Source organism: Artemia franciscana, unplaced genomic scaffold (genome assembly GCF_032884065.1).
Source record: "Artemia franciscana unplaced genomic scaffold, ASM3288406v1 PGA_scaffold_34, whole genome shotgun sequence".
NCBI lineage: Eukaryota > Metazoa > Arthropoda > Branchiopoda > Anostraca > Artemiidae > Artemia > Artemia franciscana.
This window is the reverse complement of record NW_027062670.1, coordinates 782,335-807,320: the sequence shown is the minus strand read 5'-3', so window position 1 is coordinate 807,320 and position 24,986 is coordinate 782,335. Positions and strand designations below refer to the sequence as shown.

At 34.4% G+C, this 24,986-nt stretch overlaps 1 protein-coding gene across 1 annotated transcript in view; it reads right to left on the bottom strand.

Moving 5' to 3' along the window:
• LOC136041727 (DNA replication licensing factor MCM4-like) overlaps nt 1–24,986 on the bottom strand; it is a 127,027-nt gene that overhangs the window by 9,726 nt on the left and 92,315 nt on the right. Inside the window, exons 10-12 of the mRNA XM_065726471.1 lie at nt 17,923–18,083; nt 10,447–10,564; nt 845–1,095 (exon numbers count right to left, since the gene is read on the bottom strand). Of these exons, the coding sequence (XP_065582543.1) occupies nt 845–1,095; nt 10,447–10,564; nt 17,923–18,083 (530 nt within the window). The remainder of the gene's footprint in view (nt 1–844; nt 1,096–10,446; nt 10,565–17,922; nt 18,084–24,986) is intronic.

Here is a 24,986-nt window from a genome sequence, read left to right as displayed (position 1 = left end):
TTTTACCAGAAGTGCTTTGTACGTGCTTTAGTCAGTTTCATTTCTATTTTACAACGGGGCAAACTTTCTAGAGACGGTAAAATAAAAAAAAATATACCTAACTGCTATTTTTAAAGCCCTCCGAGCAGAAACAGCTAGAAAGTAAAGAACCCCTTGTCCCTACTTAGATTGGATCTACAGGTTCAATCTATTTATTGCTTTGAAATCAGAGTGGTAACGAAATAAAGAAATGAAAAAGATGACAAGGAAAAAACATTGCGTCGGAGTCATCGAATATCACGGTGATAAATAAATAAAGGGAGCTGAATAAAACATCCAAAAGCGACTACTATTACTCTAACATTGGGAAAAAAGCGACACTTCTGTACCAAGAATAAAATAGCTAAGCGATGGAAATGGTCATTTTTTTTTCTCAGAGAAAGCATAAAAGGAGTCACACCTAAGCTTATATCTGGTGAAAGCATTTCAAATTACTTTTAATAATGAAAAAGTCGGCTAGGACAAGGATATGAGTAGAGAAAGACAAACAGAGATACGACATGTATACTTGTGCACCAGGGGAAGGGGGGGGGGGGAGATTCACGTCTTCTTTGTTTGTAAGGAAGTGGGCCTAGGACCCCGTGCGTAAAAACCATAAATAATAATAATAATAATAATAAAAGCAAAAAAATTGTGTAGCTTTTAATACTGAGCGCTGTAGTGAATCTATAGGCAGTATGCTTTGTATTATAGTTTGAAGCCATTTTTATTATCCCTATGGGTACCCATTTAAAAAAAGGGTAGATGGGGGGAGGGTTAAACCATGCATTAAATCATTATTAAAAGATAAAAGTATGGGGTTTACCTATGAAGCCTATACGCCTCTTCTACATCAATCAATTCAACAACGTCTGATAGGCGCATTTTTGCATGAGCTTCTGCCAGGCGAATGAGCGACTCTAGTTGACGAGGATAGGCAGTAATCTGACCTCGACCAGCACCGATTCTTCTCATATCAACATAAACTTCGATTAGACGTGTGCCAGCTTCGTCGTTCAGTTTTGGATGTACCATTTCCTTAGCATATGATATATAATCTCTGAGAATATTCATGTCCTAAAAAGAGGCCAAATAGTTAACTGAAATTAAAAATACAACGCCATCTTATCACATTACCTAGTAACAAGTGGGTTACACAAATAACTTCTGGATACGCATCAAGAACTTGTTTTTAAGCATTTTCGTTCCATTTCTACAAATCACACAAAAATTTCGCATAAATTACCAATACTCTTTGATTTGACCTTTATTCCACAGTTTTAATATTAAGTGTCCAGCCAATGTGATTCAGTTTCTGACATTTCTGGTGACACCAATACTTTTTTTTGTATCATCAAGGGGAAATAATCCTTTATCTGTTCAGTGGACCCTTAAGATTACCAAAAGACAAGGAGCATTTCACTATTTCATGGGTAAGGGAATATAGAAAGTTTGGGTCTACATTAGTTGGGAAAAATCGACAATAGTTCCTTGATGCCTTGACAGAAATCTGGCCTTAATGTCATCTGATTTCCTTAGTCTGTAAGTAATTGTCTCCGTATGTTCACTTCATTCCGGATAACGATAAGTTTATGCCAGATTATCTCTAATGGGTAACAACTTCAAAGGGACGGAGACAACTGAATGACAATGAAAATGTTAAGCTACAAAGCTGTAATGGTATATTTCTCCATACCTGAAAAGGAATACAAGATCCCATCAAATACACATGCAAGAGAAACTGGAAATTATCATCACATACTAACAATTATAGTGAAATGCAAAACCCCTTTAACATTGGGCCCTGAAACAACCTCTCAAGCATCAATGGCTGTTCTCTAGAAATACGTCAACCTTACCAAGGAAAATGCAGACACAGACAAACAGATAATTTTCTTTTCTGGTTACTACTACTAACAACTCACTGCAGCACCAGGTCACCTGAGGACAACGCAGCTAACACGCTCCTCCTCCATCTCTACCTATTCAAGTCCTCCTACTTTACACCCTTCAAAGAAGTTCCCATTTCCCTTATATCTTTCCTTACGACATTTTCCAATCCCATTCGGGGAAGACCTACTTTTCTTTCGGGCCTTTTTCAAAATAAACTCAAACCGGTGGCAAAAAGGACAAAGTTGCGGTTGCGGTACTAATTGTGTTACTCTCGCAACATAACTAAAACATCCTGATCTGAAAGCATCCTGTTGCTTTCGATGCCTCAACTTCGTCAGAAAATATCTTAAAACCGTGCTCACAATGAAAATAGAGCATACAATTAAAGAATACAAACATAGTTTGCGCGTCAAAAGACTTTCTGAAGCCACTGAGAGGTTTTGCAAGAAAACTCCCACAGGTTGTTTTTTTACAACATGATTTTGAGACACTCAACGGAGTTATTTCAGCATTTGGTGCAGGGTGTCACTCTTTTGGATTTTTCCAAGATCTTCGGATTTTAGTCGTTGGTATAGGGAAAAGCACGTATATAATTCTCATTTAATTTCTTTGATTTTGTTCAAACCTTGAAATTTCCACAAGTAAACCTTTGGACATTTTTAATTTTGGCTGGCATTCCTGCATTGGTGCCAAAGAGAGGAAGAGTATATCCACCGATGGCAACTCGGTTAGTACAGTTTCAAAATATCAATAATGGATTATGTTCAAAGGTAGATTTTTCCCCTTCAAGAAGATTCAGTAAACAATCAGAAATGATATAATTTCCCAAAGGAAAAGACTTTGAAAAAACAACAACAACAACTTTGGGCTGAAACAAAAAATAAAAACGTTTTGAAAGTTAAATTAATTATAACCACTGTTTTAGAACAAAGGAAAATGTAAACGTAAGTCTTTAATATAGCAAAACAAAGCCTTTTCTAGTTTAAAGATTTACTGCTAGATTGATGAAAGAAAAGGAGAAATACTGATTCCTCATCATTCATAATTCCATCCTGACAGACCAATGTTCCAAGATTATGGTATATTTGTCACTAATGCAAACAGCACATCAAAAAAGGAAGTCAGCACGAGCTCAATTTCGATCTTTTGAGAAGACATACCATTTGTAAGTTGTCATAGGCACATTTCTTTCTGAAAGCGAGAAAAAAGAGGAAACTTCTTATGGAGGCTACAAAATAAAAAGCATTGGGACACATCATGTGAACAAAGCTAAATACTGAAGATTGGTGAGAGAGTCGTTCAATAAGTGACGAGACAAATTTATGCAGCTCAGAAACGGTTTGTTTAATTAATTCCAAGTTTTGGCTATGCTGTTTGACCTATGTAATTAGATGGATGAGTAGGTAGGCTTATTCAAGAATTTATTTATAATAATTAATAAAGTAGGAAAACAGTATTCCTTTCTCCTTATGTCTTTCTATTTTGTTTTTATATTTTTTTACATTCTATATATTATCTATTATATTTTATGCATAATTTATTATATATTATTTAATATTTTAAGTTTATGTTTTTTTATTTTCGGTTGTGTGGTTTGCGTTTGTTTCTGTGTTTGTGCTGTTGCACTGGTTATTTCTTTTTTCACTATAGTAGCCAGCAACATTTGCAAATTTGATCCGTCATTGTTGTAGTGTGTGTATGCCTCTGACATAAAATTCTTCGGGTAGATCTTGAATCCACTTTTGCACCTAAATTTCTAAATTTTTCTTTGGATCGAAAATGTTTTCTATGTGGAGCCTCTTTAAGGGGTCCAGTCACATGAAAGTTCGATGGGCGAGGTCGAGGGAGCATGAGTGATTTGGAGATATCTCCCATCCCAGTTTTTAACTGTTTCTTTATTAACAGTGCCATATGTGCCCGCGCATTGTCATAATCACACCTTAAGCCAAGTTTCGAAGACATTTTGTACAAATGACAGGGTTTAAGCCATGTTTTAAGTTTTTGACCAAACAATTCGTGGTAATGAACCAGTAAGGAGCTCAATAATAACATAAAATTTAAAAACGAAATTTCAATATCAATAGATATATCAAACAATCCGTTTATTATGCTAATTCCATATATATATATATATATATACTAGCTGTTGGGGTGGCGCTTCGCGCCACCCCAACACCTAGTTGGCGGGACGCTTCGCGCCCCCCCAAGCCCCCCCGCGCGCGTAAGTCGTTACGCGCCATACTAGTTACGCGCCATTGTAGTTGTGTCCCTGTGTCCCACCTGTGAATATAGATAGATTTATATATGTGTTTCAAACTACGTAAAAATTGCGAATATAAAACATTTTTGGCTTTCCCACTACTGGGAGCTTTCCGTTTCCAATTGCCAGAAATTGATCTGAAAACGTTTGACCAGAGTCATCGTTTTGCAATCGGACACGCATATTTGTAGTTAATTTTAATATTTTTAAGTGTGCCCATAAATTAGAATTTTTCAGGCAAGCATTCATTTCGTCTGCAGGAGATAAACTACGTAAAAATTGCGAATATACAACATTCTTGGCTTTCCCATTGTCTGTGCATATACAAAGCCGTATGCACTAATAATGACGTCATATGCAAACGCTCTTTTTACAAACAAACAAACATGCATACACACAACTCGTTTTTATATAGATAGATAGATAGATAGATACAATACAAATTAACTGCGTAAAACTTGCGAATATACAACATTCTTCGCTGTCCAATTGTCGCTGCATATAAATAGATTGTCAGGTTTACCGACCCTCGAATATGCAACGTACAATTGTCCATGGGAAAAACAATCAGTATTAAGATCTATACCACATTTTCTAATGATTGACCTTGAGCTTTGTTAATGGTGATTGCAAATGCTAATCGAATTGGGAATTGCAATCTTTTAAATTGAAAAGGCAGATCCGTTGGAATCATGGGAATGCTAGGAATAAGAACAGCCTCACCCTCAAAAGACCCTGTCAAGATTGTGGCCTCTATTATGTTTTCCATTGTTTTTTTTTACGGCAAGTCGCGTGCCATTGCAAAGCTTTGGTGGGTTGATATTTCTTAAAAGTATTATTGGTACGCCTATTTTTAGTTGTAGCACGTGTGGTGGAAACCCTGAAAGATCTATGGAATTTAAAAATTCAGATGGATAATTAACCGCTTCATTTGGTTCCAAAACTGTGTCGACTAACTTGCAAAGGACCGCCTGGTCTCGAATCTTGGTCAAAACAATATTGTTGATTTCGTGGACGTCTATATTTTTGGGTGCGAGAATCGCTCTTTCACTTAGCCATTTATTATTTTTATAATTTTTTAGAATATTCGGAAATACTTTTTCAATCAATTCATTTTTGGACGTCACTAAATTACAGAAATCAGCAGGTAGTTGTATACGTCCTGAAATTGAGTCTATCGTATCATAAATGTCTTTTTGTTCCGACGTTAACATGGAAATGTTATTTTGTACATACGACAATAGATCACTCGTACTGTAACTTTGTTCACGATCCAATTCTACACATGTCGAAACAGCAGCGATACGGTTAGGTGAAGGCATTCCCAAATCCTGAAGAGGTTTGTTGGCCATACGTACGCACAAATCTTCTATAATAACTAAAGTGTAGTTATAAATTTCTGATGTAAAATCAAAAGTCATATCTGACGTCTCTAACTGTTTTCGATGGAGTATATCTTCGGACATTTTTGACTTATATTTTTCCCATAACTCTGTAGGAGCTGATGGAGAGCAAGTGCACGAATTTGACTTGGGGTTGACGTTTCGCACGCGTCATTGATGCAGTTATCCTAGTGTTGGTCATTCTCCAATAAATTCAGAGCTTGGCATGCACTACGGTAAGTGTCATGTATAGTACCGTTTACAGTTCTCAAATACTCAAAGGATGTCAGACCGGGTACATTCACCAAAAGCAGGCGTAGAAAGAAGCATTCATGTTGATTGGGGTGAACGGTGTAGAGTCTTCCTATCGTGGTATCTTTGAAGATGGTAGGTTGGCCGTAAACCCACTGGTTATCTACTTCGATGGTGGTACCGTTGCCATTGTAGGTTCTTCAGTCATTTTACAATTAGAAATTTCTCTTTCAACGGTCTTCTTACAATTAAAAATTTGTCTTTGAACGATATTCTTAAATACCTGTGTCCTGGTCGTCATTTATATTCCCTGTGTCCCGGTATCCCAGTCTGTAATTTCTCTTTGAGTGTCCCGGTCGTTATTTATATTCCCTCTGTCCCGGTCGTCATTTGTGTCCCGGTCTATAATTTCTCTTTGAGTGTTTTTTCTTTTTAGTATTTTTTAGTTTTTTACATTTTTTCTTTTTTCAGTTTTCTTCTTTATTTTTCAGCTTCACTATGAAATACATATCGCCGAACCTTTGTTTTTTTAACTAAAATCTGGTAGGCATTGATGACCTTATCCAAGTCAAAATCCCAGACCCAATCATCATCGCTATCATTTTCAGTTTTGATATGTTTTGACTCTCGCTGTCCAGGTGGATCTTCATCTAACTGTGCGGTTTTGCGTTCTTTAGCCTCAAGCCTGTTTCCTTGCTGTTCTTTTGATTCCTCGGCACGCTTTCTTTTCTGACTTTCTCTATCAGCAGCAAGTTTTTTGGCATAGACTCTTTGAGCATCTTCATCGGCTTTTGCCATTGTAAGTTCATCAGTCATTTTAAACTTAAACATTAATAGATTTCTACGTGAACATATATATCTTAAATATCTTTAATGACGTCACCGTCATAGCAAAAATGACGACAACTAACTTCATGACGTCAGTCGACACAGAAACATGACGTCACCTGATCAGACAGACAGACAGACAGACAGACACACAGACAGACAACTTATTTTTATATATATAGATATATATATATAAGATTCATTAAGTTTAATGCTACCCAGCAAAGTTACGAGCCTGAGAACATTTGGATGATTTTCGAAAAAAAGGGGGAATACCCCTCTAAAAGTAAAAGAATCCTAATGAATCAGAAAACCCTATTTTAGAGGTTTCACGCTCCTATATGCCAAAATGTGGAATTTTGAATTGTTTGCCAAAGGATGGTCCCTTTTTTCCTGTAATCGTCCGATCGAAATTCTGAAGTAACCATTTTGTTAAGCATAGTTGTCAAATAACTGCGTATTTGGAGACAATACGACCACCCAGTCCCTGGGTTCGGTTAAATTTTTCCTGGGATTGAATGTCAAGAGGATCTTCCGTCTAAGGGATAGAGGATCTTTCCCAGGGGGAAGGCGGACATTTTCATGGAGGTGGAGCCGCATTACTAGGCATTATTTAAAAAAAAAACAATAAAAAAGAAGCTTTTTCAACTCAAAGTAAAGAGCAACATTATAACTTAAGACAAACAGAAATTATTCATATATTGGGGGGTTGTCCCCTCGTCAACACATCGCTCTTTACGCTCAATTTTGAATGTTGTCTCAATTCTCTAATTAAAACTCTTGAAACACAAGGGCCGTTTAATTAGAACGATAAGAAGCTTTTTCAAGAGTACCATAGAACTTTAGAGTGAAGAACGAGATATCGAGAAGGAAGCACCCCTCCCCCCTCACATACGTAATAATTTATCTTCGTTTTGAATTTAATGTTGCTCCTTACTTTGAGTTGAAAAGTTTTTTATTTATAAATCACAGGGGCTTACGAGTTTGCCAAGGTGAAGTTGTCGCTACAAGTATTCTATCTGACAAGCCTGATTAAAAACAAAAATTCTCCGAAGTCTTCCCAACAGGGAAAACATGAGAAGAGTCCTTTAAATACCTATTTAAAAACGAATATCATTAGTAAGTTTTAAAAGTGCATAAAGAGGAAGCTTTGACTTATTATAATCCGAATTTCACCGGTCGGAGAAACTAATTTTCTAATTCCGATCCGAAATACGACTTACTTCCTTGACTAAGACTCCTATTGAGACTGGCTCTGTGCCGAGACAGTTATGACCTTCATGCGACCTTCTTGTACAATCATAAGTAGTCAAATTAACCGCGATATTAGTTACCAGGAAGAAAGGGCAAGTGCCACCCGGTCGTCGGAAACAGGGCCTGTCTCTCAGATGTTTCCAATAATATTACAAGGGGACTAAATCATGCTATTCTGACAGGAGTATATAAACTCATCCTAAACTGGTGACTGAGCTTCTTCACCAGAGTCTTGATTAACAAGCTGATGGAGTTGAGATGCTAAAACTTGCGTTTGAGTCTATCTAAGTCCTTCAAAGTCCGTAAGTCCGTAAAATTCGATTCCGGTTAGAACCAAGCTTTGAAATTTTAATTCTCCAGCCATCGCTGTTTAAAAACGAAGTTTCACATTAAAAGTATCACAGGTAGAGGTTTTAACCGACCATTCCGAATAGCCAAAACGAGTCCTATGTACACCTAAGCAAAAACCTACCATTCTATCGATGATTCAAACATTTTATCATAGTAACGTCAAGGAGTGATGTCAAAGGAACCAGCTCAATAAGCCTATACCCCGCAAGATGAGAGGGAAAAAAGTAAGTGACGTGCGGAAGTAGATAGGCTAGGACAGAGAAATCAGAAATACAGTTTCGCAATAGATCTCCAGTATATAGGCGGCGCGGCAAAATAAGTTTTATATTTCACATATATACTACATCCTACTGTAACCAATAGGCTAGTATTGAGAATTATATTTCTCTGAAACAAACGATTTCGCAACATGCCTGTAACTGTACATTGCTCCAAAATGACCAAATGCCTATAACATTGAATTCATTGAACTCGGATCTATCCATTCACCGTGCCAGAATTTCGATATTATTTATACTTTTTCTCGTAGAACGATAAAGAACTGCCTAAAAAACTTGAAAATCATCCCCTTTACATCAATTTTTTAGTCAGAGTATTTTCAGTTTAAAAGCCCTGCACACCAGAATCCAAAGACCTAATTCTGTAGATGGATAGAACTGAATCTCAGCTATGCAAAATTGTTGTCTTTCGTTGAAAACGTAAGGTGAGCAGAAAAGATACATGCTAAAAATTGTAAAGTGGACATAAACCTTAAAAGTTATCAAACCAAGAAGCAAAAACAAGATTGAGAAGTATAGAAAGAGAACAACAAAACAAGTTTTTCTTTTTGATACAAGGAATGGACAACTGGATAGTTTTGGGAATGGTCCAAGTGAAAATGCAAAAATATATATATAAAAAAAAGGAATGAAAAAAGCAATAGAAAAACAGACAATTGATAAGAAAATAGTGTAGCTACAATTTTGGCCACGTCTTAATGGATTTGGCGGCAAATTTTCCAAGCAGATTGATTGTATCTCAAAGAGGTTTGTTTTCATATCGAATGCAAACTGGCATTCTTTAAATTGTTTCCAAAAATTGAGTTCTCGGTTTTTCACCGTTTCATTCGCACCTAAATTAGACGTCATTTAACGGACGTGTTGGTTTGTTCTATTTTTGTAAAAGCTCATGTGAATCTCCAGCGAGAACAAGAGAAACGTCATCAAATAACCTACTATTGTTTCGTAAACTCGTATTAAATGTTTCAAATTCTTTTGTTGTGGCACACTGTTCCCACATAACTAACACTAATTTTCGCCTATTGTACAAACTTTGCTTTTTGCACAATTCTGGAATTCATACTCCGGTATGCTTTTTTAGACTTATTAAAATTGCTTTGTTTGTAAAATCGGTTACAGATCCATAAAAAATTGCATAGTCCTGTGGTGGCGCAGTGGGTTTGACCTTAGCTTGGTAATACGGGACCAGATCGAATCATGCTGCAGGAATGCACTGCAGGGCCGACGCAGGGACCTTAGTAGTAAAGAAGTGTCGTTAATCCGATACAATACAATAAAAAACTGCATTATCTTTGTTCTGGTGAGACATCGCGTGTGTGAAAATGCAAGACTCTTCGTATCAAACAAAAATTTCCATCAGACAATAAAAAAAAAAAACCACTTAGGAAAATCAAACTGACAATACTTCGGTAATATATAGCTTTCGGCCACCTTCAGTTTCAGACGTAATCAATCTCTTTATATGGTACGACCGGCTTTTTTTGACATCACAAGCTTCCTTTGAAAAAAAGTTTCTTTTCAGTTTTTTAGGTGTTTTCCGTAGAGATAGCGAAGCTCGTTTGTATATTAATTTTTGAGGCTAGGTAAAAGATCAAAAAGTGTTTTTTTTTTCACTGGATAGCAGAAGGATGATTCGAAAGCAACTAATATTTGTGATCTTTATTTATCTTTTTTTGTATTGAAACAAATTCTGTAAAAATAACAAGCTTAAATCAAGACAAAAATGATGTACTTTCAGAGGTGTTACAAAGTTAGTTCTATCCAAATTTCTTTATTAATTTTTCCGCTGGACAGAAATATGTCTGTGCATCCAACATTTGTCAATAACACACACAAAAGAGAATGACACAAGTCAATCAATATCAGTTGCTATCACAAAAACATGTGGATTTGGAAGAAAACTTTTACGTGTTATTCAAGTTATACTTACTAAATTCTCTTCTTGCTCCTGGTCACGTGATCGATAGTAAAGTTGAACGAGATGTCTTGCCAACCGCCTATCATATGTGTCATTCTGAGGGTCTAACATAAGAAAAATTAGGTCGAATCTGAAAAGGAGATTTCAGTCTTAATTCACATACATAGACATCCATACCATTAATCATATCCCAGTTCGGTACAACCACATGGATTAATTCCTAATAGTCCCACATTTCCACAAGTTCGTCCTTGGTTACAAAGCTTTCGTTATTAATTCCTGCATCAGGAGAAAAATATGGGACGTAGAGCTTTGAAAATGGACCTTTCTTTAATAAAAGAGAGAAAAAAATTCCCTTATAATCTGCCGTCAAATGTACATTATACACAAACCGTTTACATTCTAGTTCAGTAATACCATATCGATAAATTCCTATTAATCCCCCTATATGTATTTATTCTCCCTTGGTTACATGGCATTTATTACTCACTATTCAAACTGTCTGTCTAAAAAAAAACTGTCCTCATATATCCCATACCCCCCCCCCCCCCCAAAGAAAAAACAGCTTTACGTGAAAGTTTCAACTTAATATCTAGCCGTGAGACAAGTTGTAATAACCAAACTGCATAAAAAACTTGTTACCTTTTAATGAAACCTATTGACTGAATATTATCTATATAACGAGAAATCTTCCCTGCCCTTAGGATTTCAGACAAAAAACACAGTCTCTTGTAAGCAAATGAAAATCTAAAGAATGAAATGACTGCTTCAGTTACTGAGAGTAAAATATTACTTGTTTGTTTTGAGATTAGTGATTGGTTGGGCGTTGCGGACACTTACTAATTACACAAAATACGATCCATGTAATCAGAGAAAAATTGTATACATAAAAGCCAAGAATAGATCTTTCTTTAATGAAAAAAGAAAAAAAAAGAAACTCTTATACCTTATAGTGAAGCATATATTTCATGGACAGCAATCACTTATCATTTCACTACCACCCAAAACACTAATTCTGATAGACCCAATTCCTTTTATTTATAGGTGGTTACATAGATTAAATCATTGACACATAATACCAGAGAAAAAAGCGTAAATTTTAGAAGAGACCTTCCTTCAATGAAAAAAAAAAAAATAGAAAGGCAGCGTGGTCTTAGAAATAATGCCGAAATTGGGGACTGTTTAACAAGTGGCAATTACTTTAACTGTAGCTTTAACGTAAAGATTAATCTTAATAACATATAAGTTTCCCTTTAGAATACACTTAGACATATTAGATTGCCTTTAATTTCTTCCTAAGCCAGCTGTAGCGTACGATATCCATCTTTAGCATTTACATAACTGGATCTTTTTAGGAAGTAAAAAACGAGGTTTTGAAGAATTACACAGCTTTTCAGATTGAATTACTAATTAATTCTTTAAATTACTTCTAAATTATTTCTCTTCTTTTAATTACATTAAATTACTTCTTTCTATCTTTTTTTAAAGCTTTTTTGTTTTGTTTTGGGGTATGTTTTTTTTCTTGTGCATGCGATCAAGTACTCTAAATATATGTGTGTCGAAGTAAAACGCTAAAACTAAAACGAGTAAATTATTCAGTAATTTTATACAAATTTAATAACTGTCTCTATCAAATATAGCCTAAGAAATGTCTGTTTCGAACAGCAGTAGTCCCTTGAAGGTACTTGTAATGAGTTTAAAATACTAGGTCTGAAGCGATTTAGAAGCTTAACAGCTTAAATCACTTTTTAATTCATATTTATTTGGAGTTTGTTTCCTTGTATTGTTTGTTTATTTTTCCTTTTGTAAGCGACAAGTAATAAGCTGCTCTGTAATGTGTTGCAGTATGAAACCCGAGGTCTTTTCAGAAAATTGGAGTCCGTGGAGGGAGGCATGGTCTTCCTTATATGCAATAAATGGATCGTGGGAATGCATAGACGGGGATCAAGATAAAAAAAAAAACGAACAACGGCTCTTCCACAAGACATTTTAATTTCCAATTTACATTTTCGATTTGGGTCGAGACCCATTCACAACGAGATTTTACTAAAAATGAGGTTTAGCTACCGTTAATTTTAGACAATCATATTTCATGGAATTTTCATAGAATTCATAAAATTTTCTGATTGACTGAAACATTAAAAAAAAACAAAAAAACAAACAAACAAAAAAACGTCAGCTAAACTTCAACAGATGGGGAGTCACAAGAAAACGTTTGAAATTGTACAACCACACTGTAAACAAGTAGCCAGTCTTCCAGTGTGCATCACGTTAATCATTTTTAATGAGGGGGAGGGATTTTCCTTATTTTGATAAAGACTTTTATGTTAAACCTGTGATAAAGATTCTTGCAAGATACAAAAAAAAAAAAAAAAAAAAAAAAAAAAAAAAAAAAAAAAAAAAAAAAAAAAAAAAAAAAATCAACAGATGGGGAGTCACAAGAAAGCGTTTGAAATTGTACAAACACACTGTAAACAAGTAGCCAGTCTTCCAGTGTGCATCACGTTAATCATTTTTAATGAGGGGGAGGGATTTTCCTTATTTTGATAAAGACTTTTATGTTAAACCTGTGATAAAGATTCTTGCAAGATACAAAAAAAAAAAAAAAAAAAAAAAAAAAAAAAAAAAAAAAAAAAAAATCAACAGATGAGGAGTCACAAGAAAGCGTTTGAAATTGTACAAACACACTGTAAACAAGTAGCCAGTCTTCCAGTGTGCATCACGTTAATCATTTTTAATGAGGGGGAAGGCTTTTCCTTATTTTGATAAAGACTTTTATGTTAAACCTGTGATAAAGATTCTTGCAAGATACAAAAAAAAAAAAAAAAAAAAAAAAAAAAAAAAAAAAAAAAAAAAAAAAAAAAAAAAAAAAACGTCAGCTAAAATTCAACAGATGGGGAGTCACAAGAAAGCGTTTGAAATTGTACAAATACACTGTAAACAAGTAGCCAGTCTTCCAGTGTGCATCACGTTAATCATTTTTAATGAGGGGGAGGGATTTTCCTTATTTTGATAAAGACTTTTATGTTAAACCTGTGATAAAGATTCTTGCAAGATACAAAAAAAAAAAAAAAAAAAAAAAAAAAAAAAAAAAAAAAAAAAAAAAAAAAAAAAAAACGTCAGCTAAAATTCAACAGATGGGGAGTCACAAGAAAGCGTTTGAAATTGTACAAACACACTGTAAACAAGTAGCCAGTCTTCCAGTGTGCATCACGTTAATCATTTTTAATGAGGGGGAGGGATTTTCCTTATTTTGATAAAGACTTTTATGTTAAACCTGTGATAAAGATTCTTGCAAGATACAAAAAAAAAAAAAAAAAAAAAAAAAAAAAAAAAAAAAAAAAAAAAAAAAAAAAAAAAAAACGTCAGCTAAAATTCAACAGATGGGGAGTCACAAGAAAGCGTTTGAAATTGTACAAACACACTGTAAACAAGTAGCCAGTCTTCCAGTGTGCATCACGTTAATCATTTTTAATGAGGGGGAGGGATTTTCCTTATTTTGATAAAGACTTTTATGTTAAACCTGTGATAAAGATTCTTGCAAGATACAAAAAAAAAAAAAAAAAAAAAAAAAAAAAAAAAAAAAAAAAAAAAAAAATTCAACAGATGGGGAGTCACAAGAAAGCGTTGGAAATTGTACAAACACACTGTAAACAAGTAGCCAGTCTTCCAGTGTGCATCACGTTAATCATTTTTAATGAGGGGGAAGGCTTTTCCTTATTTTGATAAAGACTTTTATGTTAAACCTGTGATAAAGATTCTTGCAAGATACAAAAAAAAAAAAAAAAAAAAAAAAAAAAAAAAAAAAAAACGTCAGCTAAAATTCAACAGATGGGGAGTCACAAGAAAGCGTTTGAAATTGTACAAACACACTGTAAACAAGTAGCCAGTCTTCCAGTGTGCATCACGTTAATCATTTTTAATGAGGGGGAGGGATTTTCCTTATTTTGATAAAGACTTTTATGTTAAACCTGTGATAAAGATTCTTGCAAGATACAAAAAAAAAAAAAAAAAAAAAAAAAAAAAAAAAAAAAAAAAAAAAAAAAAAACGTCAGCTAAAATTCAACAGATGGGGAGTCACAAGAAAGCGTTTGAAATTGTACAAACACACTGTAAACAAGTAGCCAGTCTTCCAGTGTGCATCACGTTAATCATTTTTAATGAGGGGGAGGGATTTTCCTTATTTTGATAAAGACTTTTATGTTAAACCTGTGATAAAGATTCTTGCAAGATACAAAAAAAAAAAAAAAAAAAAAAAAAAAAAAAAAAAAAAAAAAAAAAAAAAAATTCAACAGATGGGGAGTCACAAGAAAGCGTTTGAAATTGTACAAACACACTGTAAACAAGTAGCCAGTCTTCCAGTGTGCATCACGTTAATCATTTTTAATGAGGGGGAGGGATTTTCCTTATTTTGATAAAGACTTTTATGTTAAACCTGTGATAAAGATTCTTGCAAGATACAAAAAAAAAAAAAAAAAAAAAAAAAAAAAAAAAAAAAAAAAAAAAACGTCAGCTAAAATTCAACAGATGGGGAGTCACAAGAAAGCGTTTGAAATTGTACAAACACACTGTAAACAAGTAGCCAGTCTTCCAGTGTGCATCACGTTAATCATTTTTTCTGAGGGGGAGGGATTTTCCTTATTTTGATAAAGACTTTTATGTTAAACCTGTGATAAAGATTCTTGCAAGATACAAAAAAAACAAAAAAAAAAAAAAAAAAAAAAAAAAAAAAAAAAAAAAAAATTCAACAGATGGGGAGTCACAAGAAAGCGTTTGAAATTGTACAAACACACTGTAAACAAGTAGCCAGTCTTCCAGTGTGCATCACGTTAATCATTTTTAATGAGGGGGAAGGCTTTTCCTTATTTTGATAAAGACTTTTATGTTAAACCTGTGATAAAGATTCTTGCAAGATACAAAAAAAAAAAAAAAAAAAAAAAAAGAAAAAAAAAACGTCAGCTAAAATTCAACAGATGGGGAGTCACAAGAAAACGTTTGAAATTGTACAAACACACTGTAAACAAGTAGCCAGTCTTCCAGTGTGCATCACGTTAATCAATTTAATGAGGGGAAGGGATTTTCCTTATTTTGATAAAGACTTTTATGTTAAACCTGTGATAAAGATTCTTGCAAGATACAGAAAAAAAAAAAAAAAAAAAAAAAAAAAAAAAAAAAAAAAAAAAAACGTCAGCTAAAATTCAACAGATGGGGAGTCACAAGAAAGCGTTTGAAATTGTTACAAACACACTGTAAACAAGTAGCCAGTCTTCCAGTGTGCATCACGTTAATCATTTTTAATGAGGGGGAGGGATTTTCCTTATTTTGATAAAGACTTTTATGTTAAACCTGTGATAAAGATTCTTGCAAGATACAAAAAAAAAAAAAAAAAAAAAAAAAAAAAAAAAAAAAAAAAAAAAAAAAAAAAAAAAAAACGTCAGCTAAAATTCAACAGATGGGGAGTCACAAGAAAACGTTTGAAATTGTAAAAACACACTGTAAACAAGTAGCCAGTCTTCCAGTGTGCATCACGTTAATCATTTTTAATGAGGGGGAGGGATTTTCCTTATTTTGATAAAGACTTTTATGTTAAACCTGTGATAAAGATTCTTGCAAGATACAAAAAAAAAACGACAAACAACGGCTTTTTCATTGGAGATTTAAATTCCAATTTCCATTTTCGGTTTGGATTAAGACCCATTCACAAAGAGATTTTACTAAAACTCAGATTTAGCAGGCACCAATTTCAGAACTATCATATTTCATAGAATTTTCTGGTTAACCAAAAAATTCTAAAAAAAAAATCGGTCATCTTAGTAGATCATCAATGAAAATATAAAATCAAACCGTTCAGATTACCTTTCTTAATCCAGCAATCAACAATAAAACAGTTAATGAAAAAGGAGACTCGTAAAAAATATTTTTAAGTTAAACGTGTACTTTTTAATGATTTTTTTGCTTGTGATTTAAATCTAAACAGATTCAAAGACACCCCCTGGCTTCATTTTGCATTCTATATTGCTAGTGTTGTCAGATATTAAGGTTTATTTTTGTCCTTTGACATTTTTTTTCTCGAAATACAACGATTTTAGTTTTTGGGCACAGTCAGGATTGATAAAAGAAATCAAAACAACATCGAGTGGGTGATGAGAGGTTATAAGGAAAGATTTAAAGGAAGTGTGAGCTTCAAGGGCAGGAGCGACACATTGAAACTGTGAATACTGTGAAACTGTGTGTACCTTACGTGCTAGCCTTGAGTCATTTGGGGATACAACGTGTTGTAAGTAGCAATAACTATAATATGGCTGTTGGATAATTCTAAGCCGTTAAACAATTAAAAACATACAGGATATATATATATATATATATATATATATATATATATATATATATATATATATATATATATATATATATATATATATATATATATATATTATACATCCTATTCCGTAATAAAATAGTCGATTTGAAAGTCTAAAAAAAAAATCTCAAAGGGGCTGGAATTTTCAGTAAAAACCTGATTTCCACAATCAAGTCGTCAACGGATATAAAATATTTTATAACCCAATAGTCAGCTTTACAATTTTGATCATCAATGAAAATTCTCTCTATTTAAATATCAATCATTTTAGGCTTTCCAAAACGTGTCTCTTCAGCACTTGAGACAGTAATTTCATAACACTTGAGCTAATAAGCATGTCAAAGCCTCATCTTTTACTAGGCATGAGATCAAGAGAATCCTATATTCCTAGGAAAGTCTCCGCTTCAAGCAAGCCTAAGACACAAGACAGAGATATACAGTAGTAATTGATCTTCGAAAAAGACATAGCATTCTGATTTAACTTCACATGACCTAAAGTACTACGTTCATTGAAAAGATAGAGCGAAAAATGTAGTGCAAACGAAACATTATTTATGCGCTGAGACAAGAAACTCTGGTTTCGAAACTCTCCTCTGGTTCACTATGACAGAAATAGAATGTTCCCAAATACCCCTAAGTATTAGACACAAAAGTTGAAAGTAGATCACTACGATTTCATTCTCTTACAAGACAATCCTACACACTTTCTTTTTCTTTAGAATTTTTTCCATATATTTTTGGTTTTCATGGATTATTTTTCTGGACGATATTACTTCTTGGTTTACATTTTAGCAGAAAATTTTAATTTAAATAAGACTAAGGATAAGAAGGCAAAGGACCAGTTGGAATACCAGTTAATTCAACTAGTGATATTTAATATCCCATAGCTGCAGGCTGACTTCAACAGCTTGTAATTGCACATAAAAATTTAGCTGGCCCAAGAAATTATCTATATATGTATATATAAAAGCTATACCATACTCTTTTTCCTGTTTATGTTTCACAGCTCTTGTAAACAAAGCTGGTAATGCCAGCCTTATTTCTTATTTCCAATGAAGTGATAGCAGAGATTCTAACAATTCTAATAAATGGAACAGCTTAAAACTGAAACATTGACGTATACTTGCCTAGACAGAAGTGTGTGCGGTAACTGAATATTTTCAATAATTGTTCTTTTAGTATTCCACTGAGATTCGACTGGATTTGCTGCCGCAAGCACAGAGGTCCTGGCATTTAACTGACAAATAATGCCAGCTTTAGCAATACTCAGTGTCTGCTGCTCCATTACCTAAAATGATATTTTTTTTCTCTTAAAACAGATCGATATAAGCTTATAAGAGTCGTTTTCAATATATAATTTTTTTGTCAGGAAAGTTTTAAGTAAAAATGAAAAACGTGTTCCATTGTCATACCTGAGAGGTATGGCGGATATTTTTGTGTTCTATTTGATTTCTTGAAAAAATTACACACAAAATTAAAATAATGTTAAGACCACTAAACAACTATGCCGAGCTCAACAAAAATGGAAATACTTATTCAACCAATGCAAAATTTTTTAATAATACATACATGTTTATCATGCAACAACATGTATATTTTAAACAAGTTCATCAGAAATTTATCTCCCACTTCAATCCGAAATGGCAATAAAAAACATCGTTGCTGAGCCCACATAAAATGATCCACTTCATAGTTTCTCAACAAAATTACGAGAAAAACAAAAGGAAAACAGCAGAAAAAACACATCAAGATGGATTAATCAGCAAAAAATATAGCATTTTGTATGTTTCTAGATGTGGATGGCCCATAATGCAGTTATTATTCCTGAAAAGTAAAAGGTCATTACAACAGAGAGGAGGAGGGATTAGTAAAGAGCAAATATCAGAAATGAAAGTTCTTAAGCCGAACTGGTCAGACATGACAACAAACAACTAAGAGAGATAAAACTCCACAAAAAAACCACAAACGAGACTGCGGCCAGTAGAGAGAAAAGACTAAAATAACGCGGATATTTCGCCTGTATCTAAACTAGGTGTCCTCAGCACAAGATAAAAAGAAACAAGAGCTAAGAGCTCATACGGCACTTGTGACGAGGCGAGAAGAGCCAAGAGCCAAGAGATCATATGGTATGAGCTCTAAAAAAAAAATTCTATGAATCAATAGATTGATTTAAAAAGGAAAATAAGAGGCTTAATGCCGGTCAGGAGAGCTAAGAGCTCATATGGCACTTCTGACGAGGCCGGAAGAACCTAGAACCAAGAGCTCATATGAGATGAGCTCTAGCGAAATTCTAAGAATCAATAGATTGATTTAAAAGGAAAATCAGAGGCTTAATGCCAGTTGGGATTTAAAATAAGAGCTCTGAGTCACGAGGTCCTTCTAAATATCAAAATTCATTAAGATCCGATCACCTACTCGTAAGTTATAAATACCTATTTTTTTTTTATTTTTCCTCTCCTTTTAGCCCCCCAGATGGTCGAATCTGGGAAAACGACTTTATCAAGTCAAATTGTGCAGCTCCCTGACACGCCTACAAATTTTCATCGTCAAAGCACGTCCAGAAGCACCAAACTCGCCAAATCACTGAGCCCCTCCCCCCAGCTCCTCCAAAGAGAGCGAATCCAGTACGATTCTGTCAATCACGTATCAAGGAAATTTGTTTAATCTATCCACCGAGCTTCATCCCGATTCCTCCACTACAAAGGTTTTTCCAAGATTTCCCCCTCCAACTCTACCCAGTGTCAAAAGATCTGGTCGGGATTTGAAATAAGAGCTCTGAGACATGAATTCCTTCTAAAAATCAAATTTCATTAAGATTCGATCATCTATTCGTAAGATAAAAATACCCCAATTTTCACGTTTTCCAAGAATTCCGGTTTCCCCCTCCGACTCCCCCCAATGCCACAGGATCTGGTAGGAACTTAAAATTAGAACTTTAAAGCACAAGATCCTTCTAAATATCAAATTTCATTAAGATCTGGTCACCCTTTCGTAAGTTACAAATACCTCAATTTTCAAATTTACCCCCCCCCAAATTCCACCAAAGAGAGCAGATCCGGTCCGGTTATGTCAGTCACGTATCTTAGACAGGTTTCTATTCTTCCCATCCAGTTTCATCCTGATCTCACCGCTTTAAGTACTTTCTAAGATTTTCGGTCCCCCCCCCCAACTGCCCCCCCAATTACGCTTGATCCGGTTGAGATTTGAAATAAGAGATCTGAGTTACGAGGTCCTTCTAAATATGAAGTTTCATGAAGATCCGATCACTCCTTCGAAAGTTAAAAATACATAGTTTTTTCTTATTTTCAGAATTAACCCCCCCCCCCCCAAAAAAAGAGCGGATCCGTTCCAATTATGTAAATCATGTATGTAAGACTTCTGCTTATTTTTCCCACAAAGTTTCATCCCGATCCCACCAATCGAAGCGTTTTCCATGATTTTAGGTTCCCCCACCCCAAACTCCCCCCAATGTCACCAGATCCGGTCAGGATTTAAAATAGGAGCTTTGAGACGCGATATCCTTCTAAATATCAAATTTCATTGAGATCCAATCACCCGTTCGTAAGTTAAAAATACTTCATTTTTTCTAATTTTTCAGAATCAACCCCTCCCCCAACTACCCCAAAGAGAGCGGATCCGTTCCGTTTATGTCAATCATGTATCTAGGACTTGTGTTTTTTTCCCACCAAGTTTCATCCCGATCCCTCCACTCTTAAGTGTTTTCCAAGTTTTAGGTTTCCCCCTCCCAAATCCCCCCTAATGACACCAGATCCGGTCAGGATTTAAAATAAGAGCTCCAAGACACGATATCCTTCTAAACATCAAATTTCATTGAGATCCGATCACCCGTTCGTAAGTTAAAAATACCTCATTTTTTCTAATTTTTCAGAATTACCCCCCCCCCCCAACTACCCCAAAGAGAGCGGATCCGTTCCGATTATGTCAATCATGTATCTGGGACTTGTGCTTATTTTTCCCGTCAAGTTTCATCCCGATCCCTCCACTCTAAGTGTTTTCCAAGATTTTAGGTTTCCCCCCTCCAACTCCCCCCAATGTCATCAGATCCGGTCGGGATTTAAAATAAGAGCTCTGAGACACAATATCATTCCAAACATTAAATTCCATTAGGATCCCATCACCCCCTCATAAGTTAAATATACTTCATTTTTTCTATTTTTTCCGAATTAACCGGCCCCCCACTCCCCCCCAGATGCTCAAATCGGGAAAAAAACCATTTCTAATTTAATCTGGCCCGGTCCCTGATACGCTTGCCTCAGTGACAACAGAAATTGTGCAATCTGGTACTTGAATTTATCACACAATCAGATTTTTGGCGTTTTAAATTGAGAAAATTAGATACGATAGCCAAGTGTGGTGTGTAGAGAAAATTAGATATACTTTGCCTGGGGTGTTAATTACACTGTTTAGTGTTGAGAAGCATTAGCAGTCGGGCCAACCTCGCAGAGTTTGGACTTATTGTTCACTTGGATACATTAGTGAGGCTCGGTCCTCACAGAGAGATAAGTTTCTTTCACTTTATAATCTTTCATGTATAAGGCATGAATCCTGCGAACATTAAAATCGGTGGTTTATTCCTAGCCAAATTTGCGGACTATCCCCTCTGGCCAGTTCGAATCCTAGAGGTAATGACGACAAATACCGGATCGTCAAAAACACGATCGTCAGCTTGTATCAGTCGCTAATCTTCTTAGTTTTAAAGATAATAAGAAGGAAGCATCAACAAAGAAAACGATGGGTGTAAATCATGCGTTTGATGAGCTAAAAAATCATTCTGATGTTTACCGGCAGTTTCTAAAGAAAGGCAATATTCGGTAACGGATAGCCAGCTTTCGAATCCCACCGCTAATCTCCATAGCCTAGTGGCCGCTATAGAGAATGAACTTGCTATCTAGCTGAAGAAATCAAGAAAAAAATTGATGAAAAGCTTAAAGATTTGACTTCCCAAACTACAGCTAATATTCATGCTAGGTTTCCGGTTGAAACGATGGTTTCTGAAATTTATGATGCAGTACACATTGAGTTTCAGCCCATATTGGAATTGATCGAAAAACATCTGAAAACCTGCATGCATATGATTGAATTACTACAAAACCGTATTAATCAGCTTAAGCTGAAACTAGATGACATAGAGCAGGAAGGGAGAAATGATTCTCTGCTATTCAACGGTTTCAAACAGATTTCTTCACGAAGTGTTGGTGATGCTATAAAACACGTATTGTTTGTAAAGATGGGCCTAACTAATATTGCGGTTTCAGACATAGTTAGTGTTAAGCAAATGATATTTGTTTCGAATGAAGGTAGAGGACCAATGGATATAAATACAAATTGGGAAAACGATCTTAAGATAGTAGACCTACAAGGGAATCAAATGATTAAAAAATCGAGCAAGGAGATAAGAAAACAAGAAACATGAAAATTTTAGAAAGATGATAAAGTAGTTTATGGTTAGAAGTTTTACCTTAAGCTAAATTTACCAGCTAGATATTTGACTTTGTGAATGCAGCTCAGGGCTTATAGCCCTACAACTAACGCTAGATATAACAGATATTCTAAAGAAAGATGTTCCAATGAAGACAAATACACTTGCCCGCTTTACAGATTTAAAGAGGACTATCTGGTGCATTGCTTGTGACGGTACCAGGAGTCTCTACGATAAGGGAAGGGACATTTGGAAAAAATGAGCTGATACGTCAGGTGTCTTAAATAGTAACTCGCCTCAATTTATTTGTAGAATAACAAGGTATCTGGAAATTTTGTTCACTAAAAAAAAATCACAGGATTAAATAAATGTAGTGTTTCGTTTAAGTGTTTTTTGTTTTCTTTTTACGATGGCTGGGGTTAATTATTTATATTAAATAAATAAATTATTTATTTAGCTTTTTATCTGGAATGCAATACATGACTGTATTTCCAAGTATTAAGTACTAGTATTAGGCAAATGTAGCGTTACATTCAAGTGCTTTATTATGATCGCTAATTCAGGTTTATGTTATTTGTACCTTTTTGTGGTCATGACCAAATGTTTGGCTTTAAAATACACTTATCTATACCACTTAAACCGAGACTATTCTGTTTGGTTAAGTTCTAATGCTGCTTTTTCTTATATTTTGAAAGAATTCATTATGTTTTTTTTACTATTTTGTTTCGATCCGACACTAATTGAGGGGCTTCAGGCTATTTTCAAAATTTCTTTAAATTTATTTTCAAAATGGCGTTTTAGTATTAATACTAATTTAGATAATAGTTACCATTCCTGAATCAGCAAGAAATGAGAATTTGTTCTCACTTGTCATTTTTTAAACCCGTTTTTTAAATTTTTGGTTACTTTTACTAGGTTGCAGCTCCCGCTGCAACCATAATTCAAAAGTTCTCTTCTTCCTCAATATTTCCTTCATTACCTGTCATTTAGTCACTTAGATTATAGGGTCCATAGGAATCCAGAGTCTTTTGAAGCCAAGTTATTCGCAAACAATAAAGCACGATGAACGTAAGCCCTAAGAATATTAAGCATGTCTTCTGTCAGATAAGACTAATCTTATGAAACAATATGATTCCTTAACGAAGAAAGAAAACTAAAAAACTAGGGATCTGTATCACTTTTAATGTTTTCCAGAATCCCTAATTTTGTTTCCTAGTCATATTGTAAAAAAAAGTTGATTACTTTCCCGTTAAAAAGGACTAGACAAGGTAATTATATCACCAAAAAGAAAAGCCAAACAAGATCCAAATGAGATTATTCAAATATGTGTAGAGGAGCGTCGATGACAAGAATTAATGTTAAGGAATCCAGTTAGTTAGATTAGTTGATAATAACCACGACACGTGTAAGTTTTCATTCTGGAACCAAGCATCATAGTAAAACTAACAACAGTTAGGATTTGCTCTCATGGTAAGGTTAGATTTTAATCTAATTTTTGCATTTTTTTTTTGCTTTTTTCGAGGCTGATTCCTTTCTTGTCCTGTCATCTCTGGTATCAACAGACCCGATGTAATAAATTTTTAAATTATATTGTCAAAATTATTAAAAAAGAAAGGATAAAGTTACATAGCTTCTTGTTTACATCCAATTATTTTTGTTACATTTGAACGTTGTTGCGTTGGAATATAAATTTTACTATTTTTAACACTAATGCTCGTTCACCCAAGGGCGTATCCAAGATTTTTGTTCGGGGAGGGAGGTGGTTAACAAAAAACTTTGAAAAATATGTCAAAAAAAAAAAAAAAATGTTTATATGCATTTGTTGCGTTATTAAGAGTAGGACAAAAACATCGAAGGGGGTTCAAATCCAGTAGCCCTCCCCCCCCCCGATATGTCCTTGCGTTCAGCCATAGCATTTCTGTCTTTTTTTATTAATGCACGTAATGTATGTGAATTGTCAGATAAGTAAGCTTTCCGTTTCATCTCATATAATAATTTAGAAGTCAATCTGACCTGGCTTAAATTTACCCAGACAACGCTACCAGGCTATATTAGGATACAAAGAACGTTATAGACTATATGGAAGCTGCATAATACCAGACAAGTGGGCTTATTTTATTATCTCAAATAATCATAATTGTTACAGCTTACATTTACCTAGGAAACAATAGTATACTAAGACTTAGTAGCCGAGATAAAACCAACCAATTAAATTGAAAATGAAAGTGACCATTATAGGTTTTCGATTTTGACATGGATAAGGTCATCAATACCTACCAGACCTTTGAAAATCCAAAACCTGTACTAGCTAAAATTGTTAGAAGAAAAAGAAGTTTTTGTCTCACCACCTGAACAATTAAAAGAAGAAAATGTTCAGCAATATGTCTTTCATAATGACAAAAGACAAACCGAGGCAAAAGTTAAAGGTCCAATACAAAACGTATTATACAAAGACACTACTTCCAATTTAAGATCCACGTGGACATCATGACCTCAAGGAAAGGCTCCAATTGTCTGCGTTTAGTAGACAAGCGACAGTGAGAATCCTTATATAGGAGCCTGCTACGCATTGGGACCCGGCACTATATATATATATATATATATATATATATATATATATATATATATATATATATATATATATATATATATATATATATATATATATATATATATATATATATATTGAAAAAGTTGACTGGCAACGCTGACTAAATCCAAGGAGGAAAAAAGATATTTCAGACATTCACG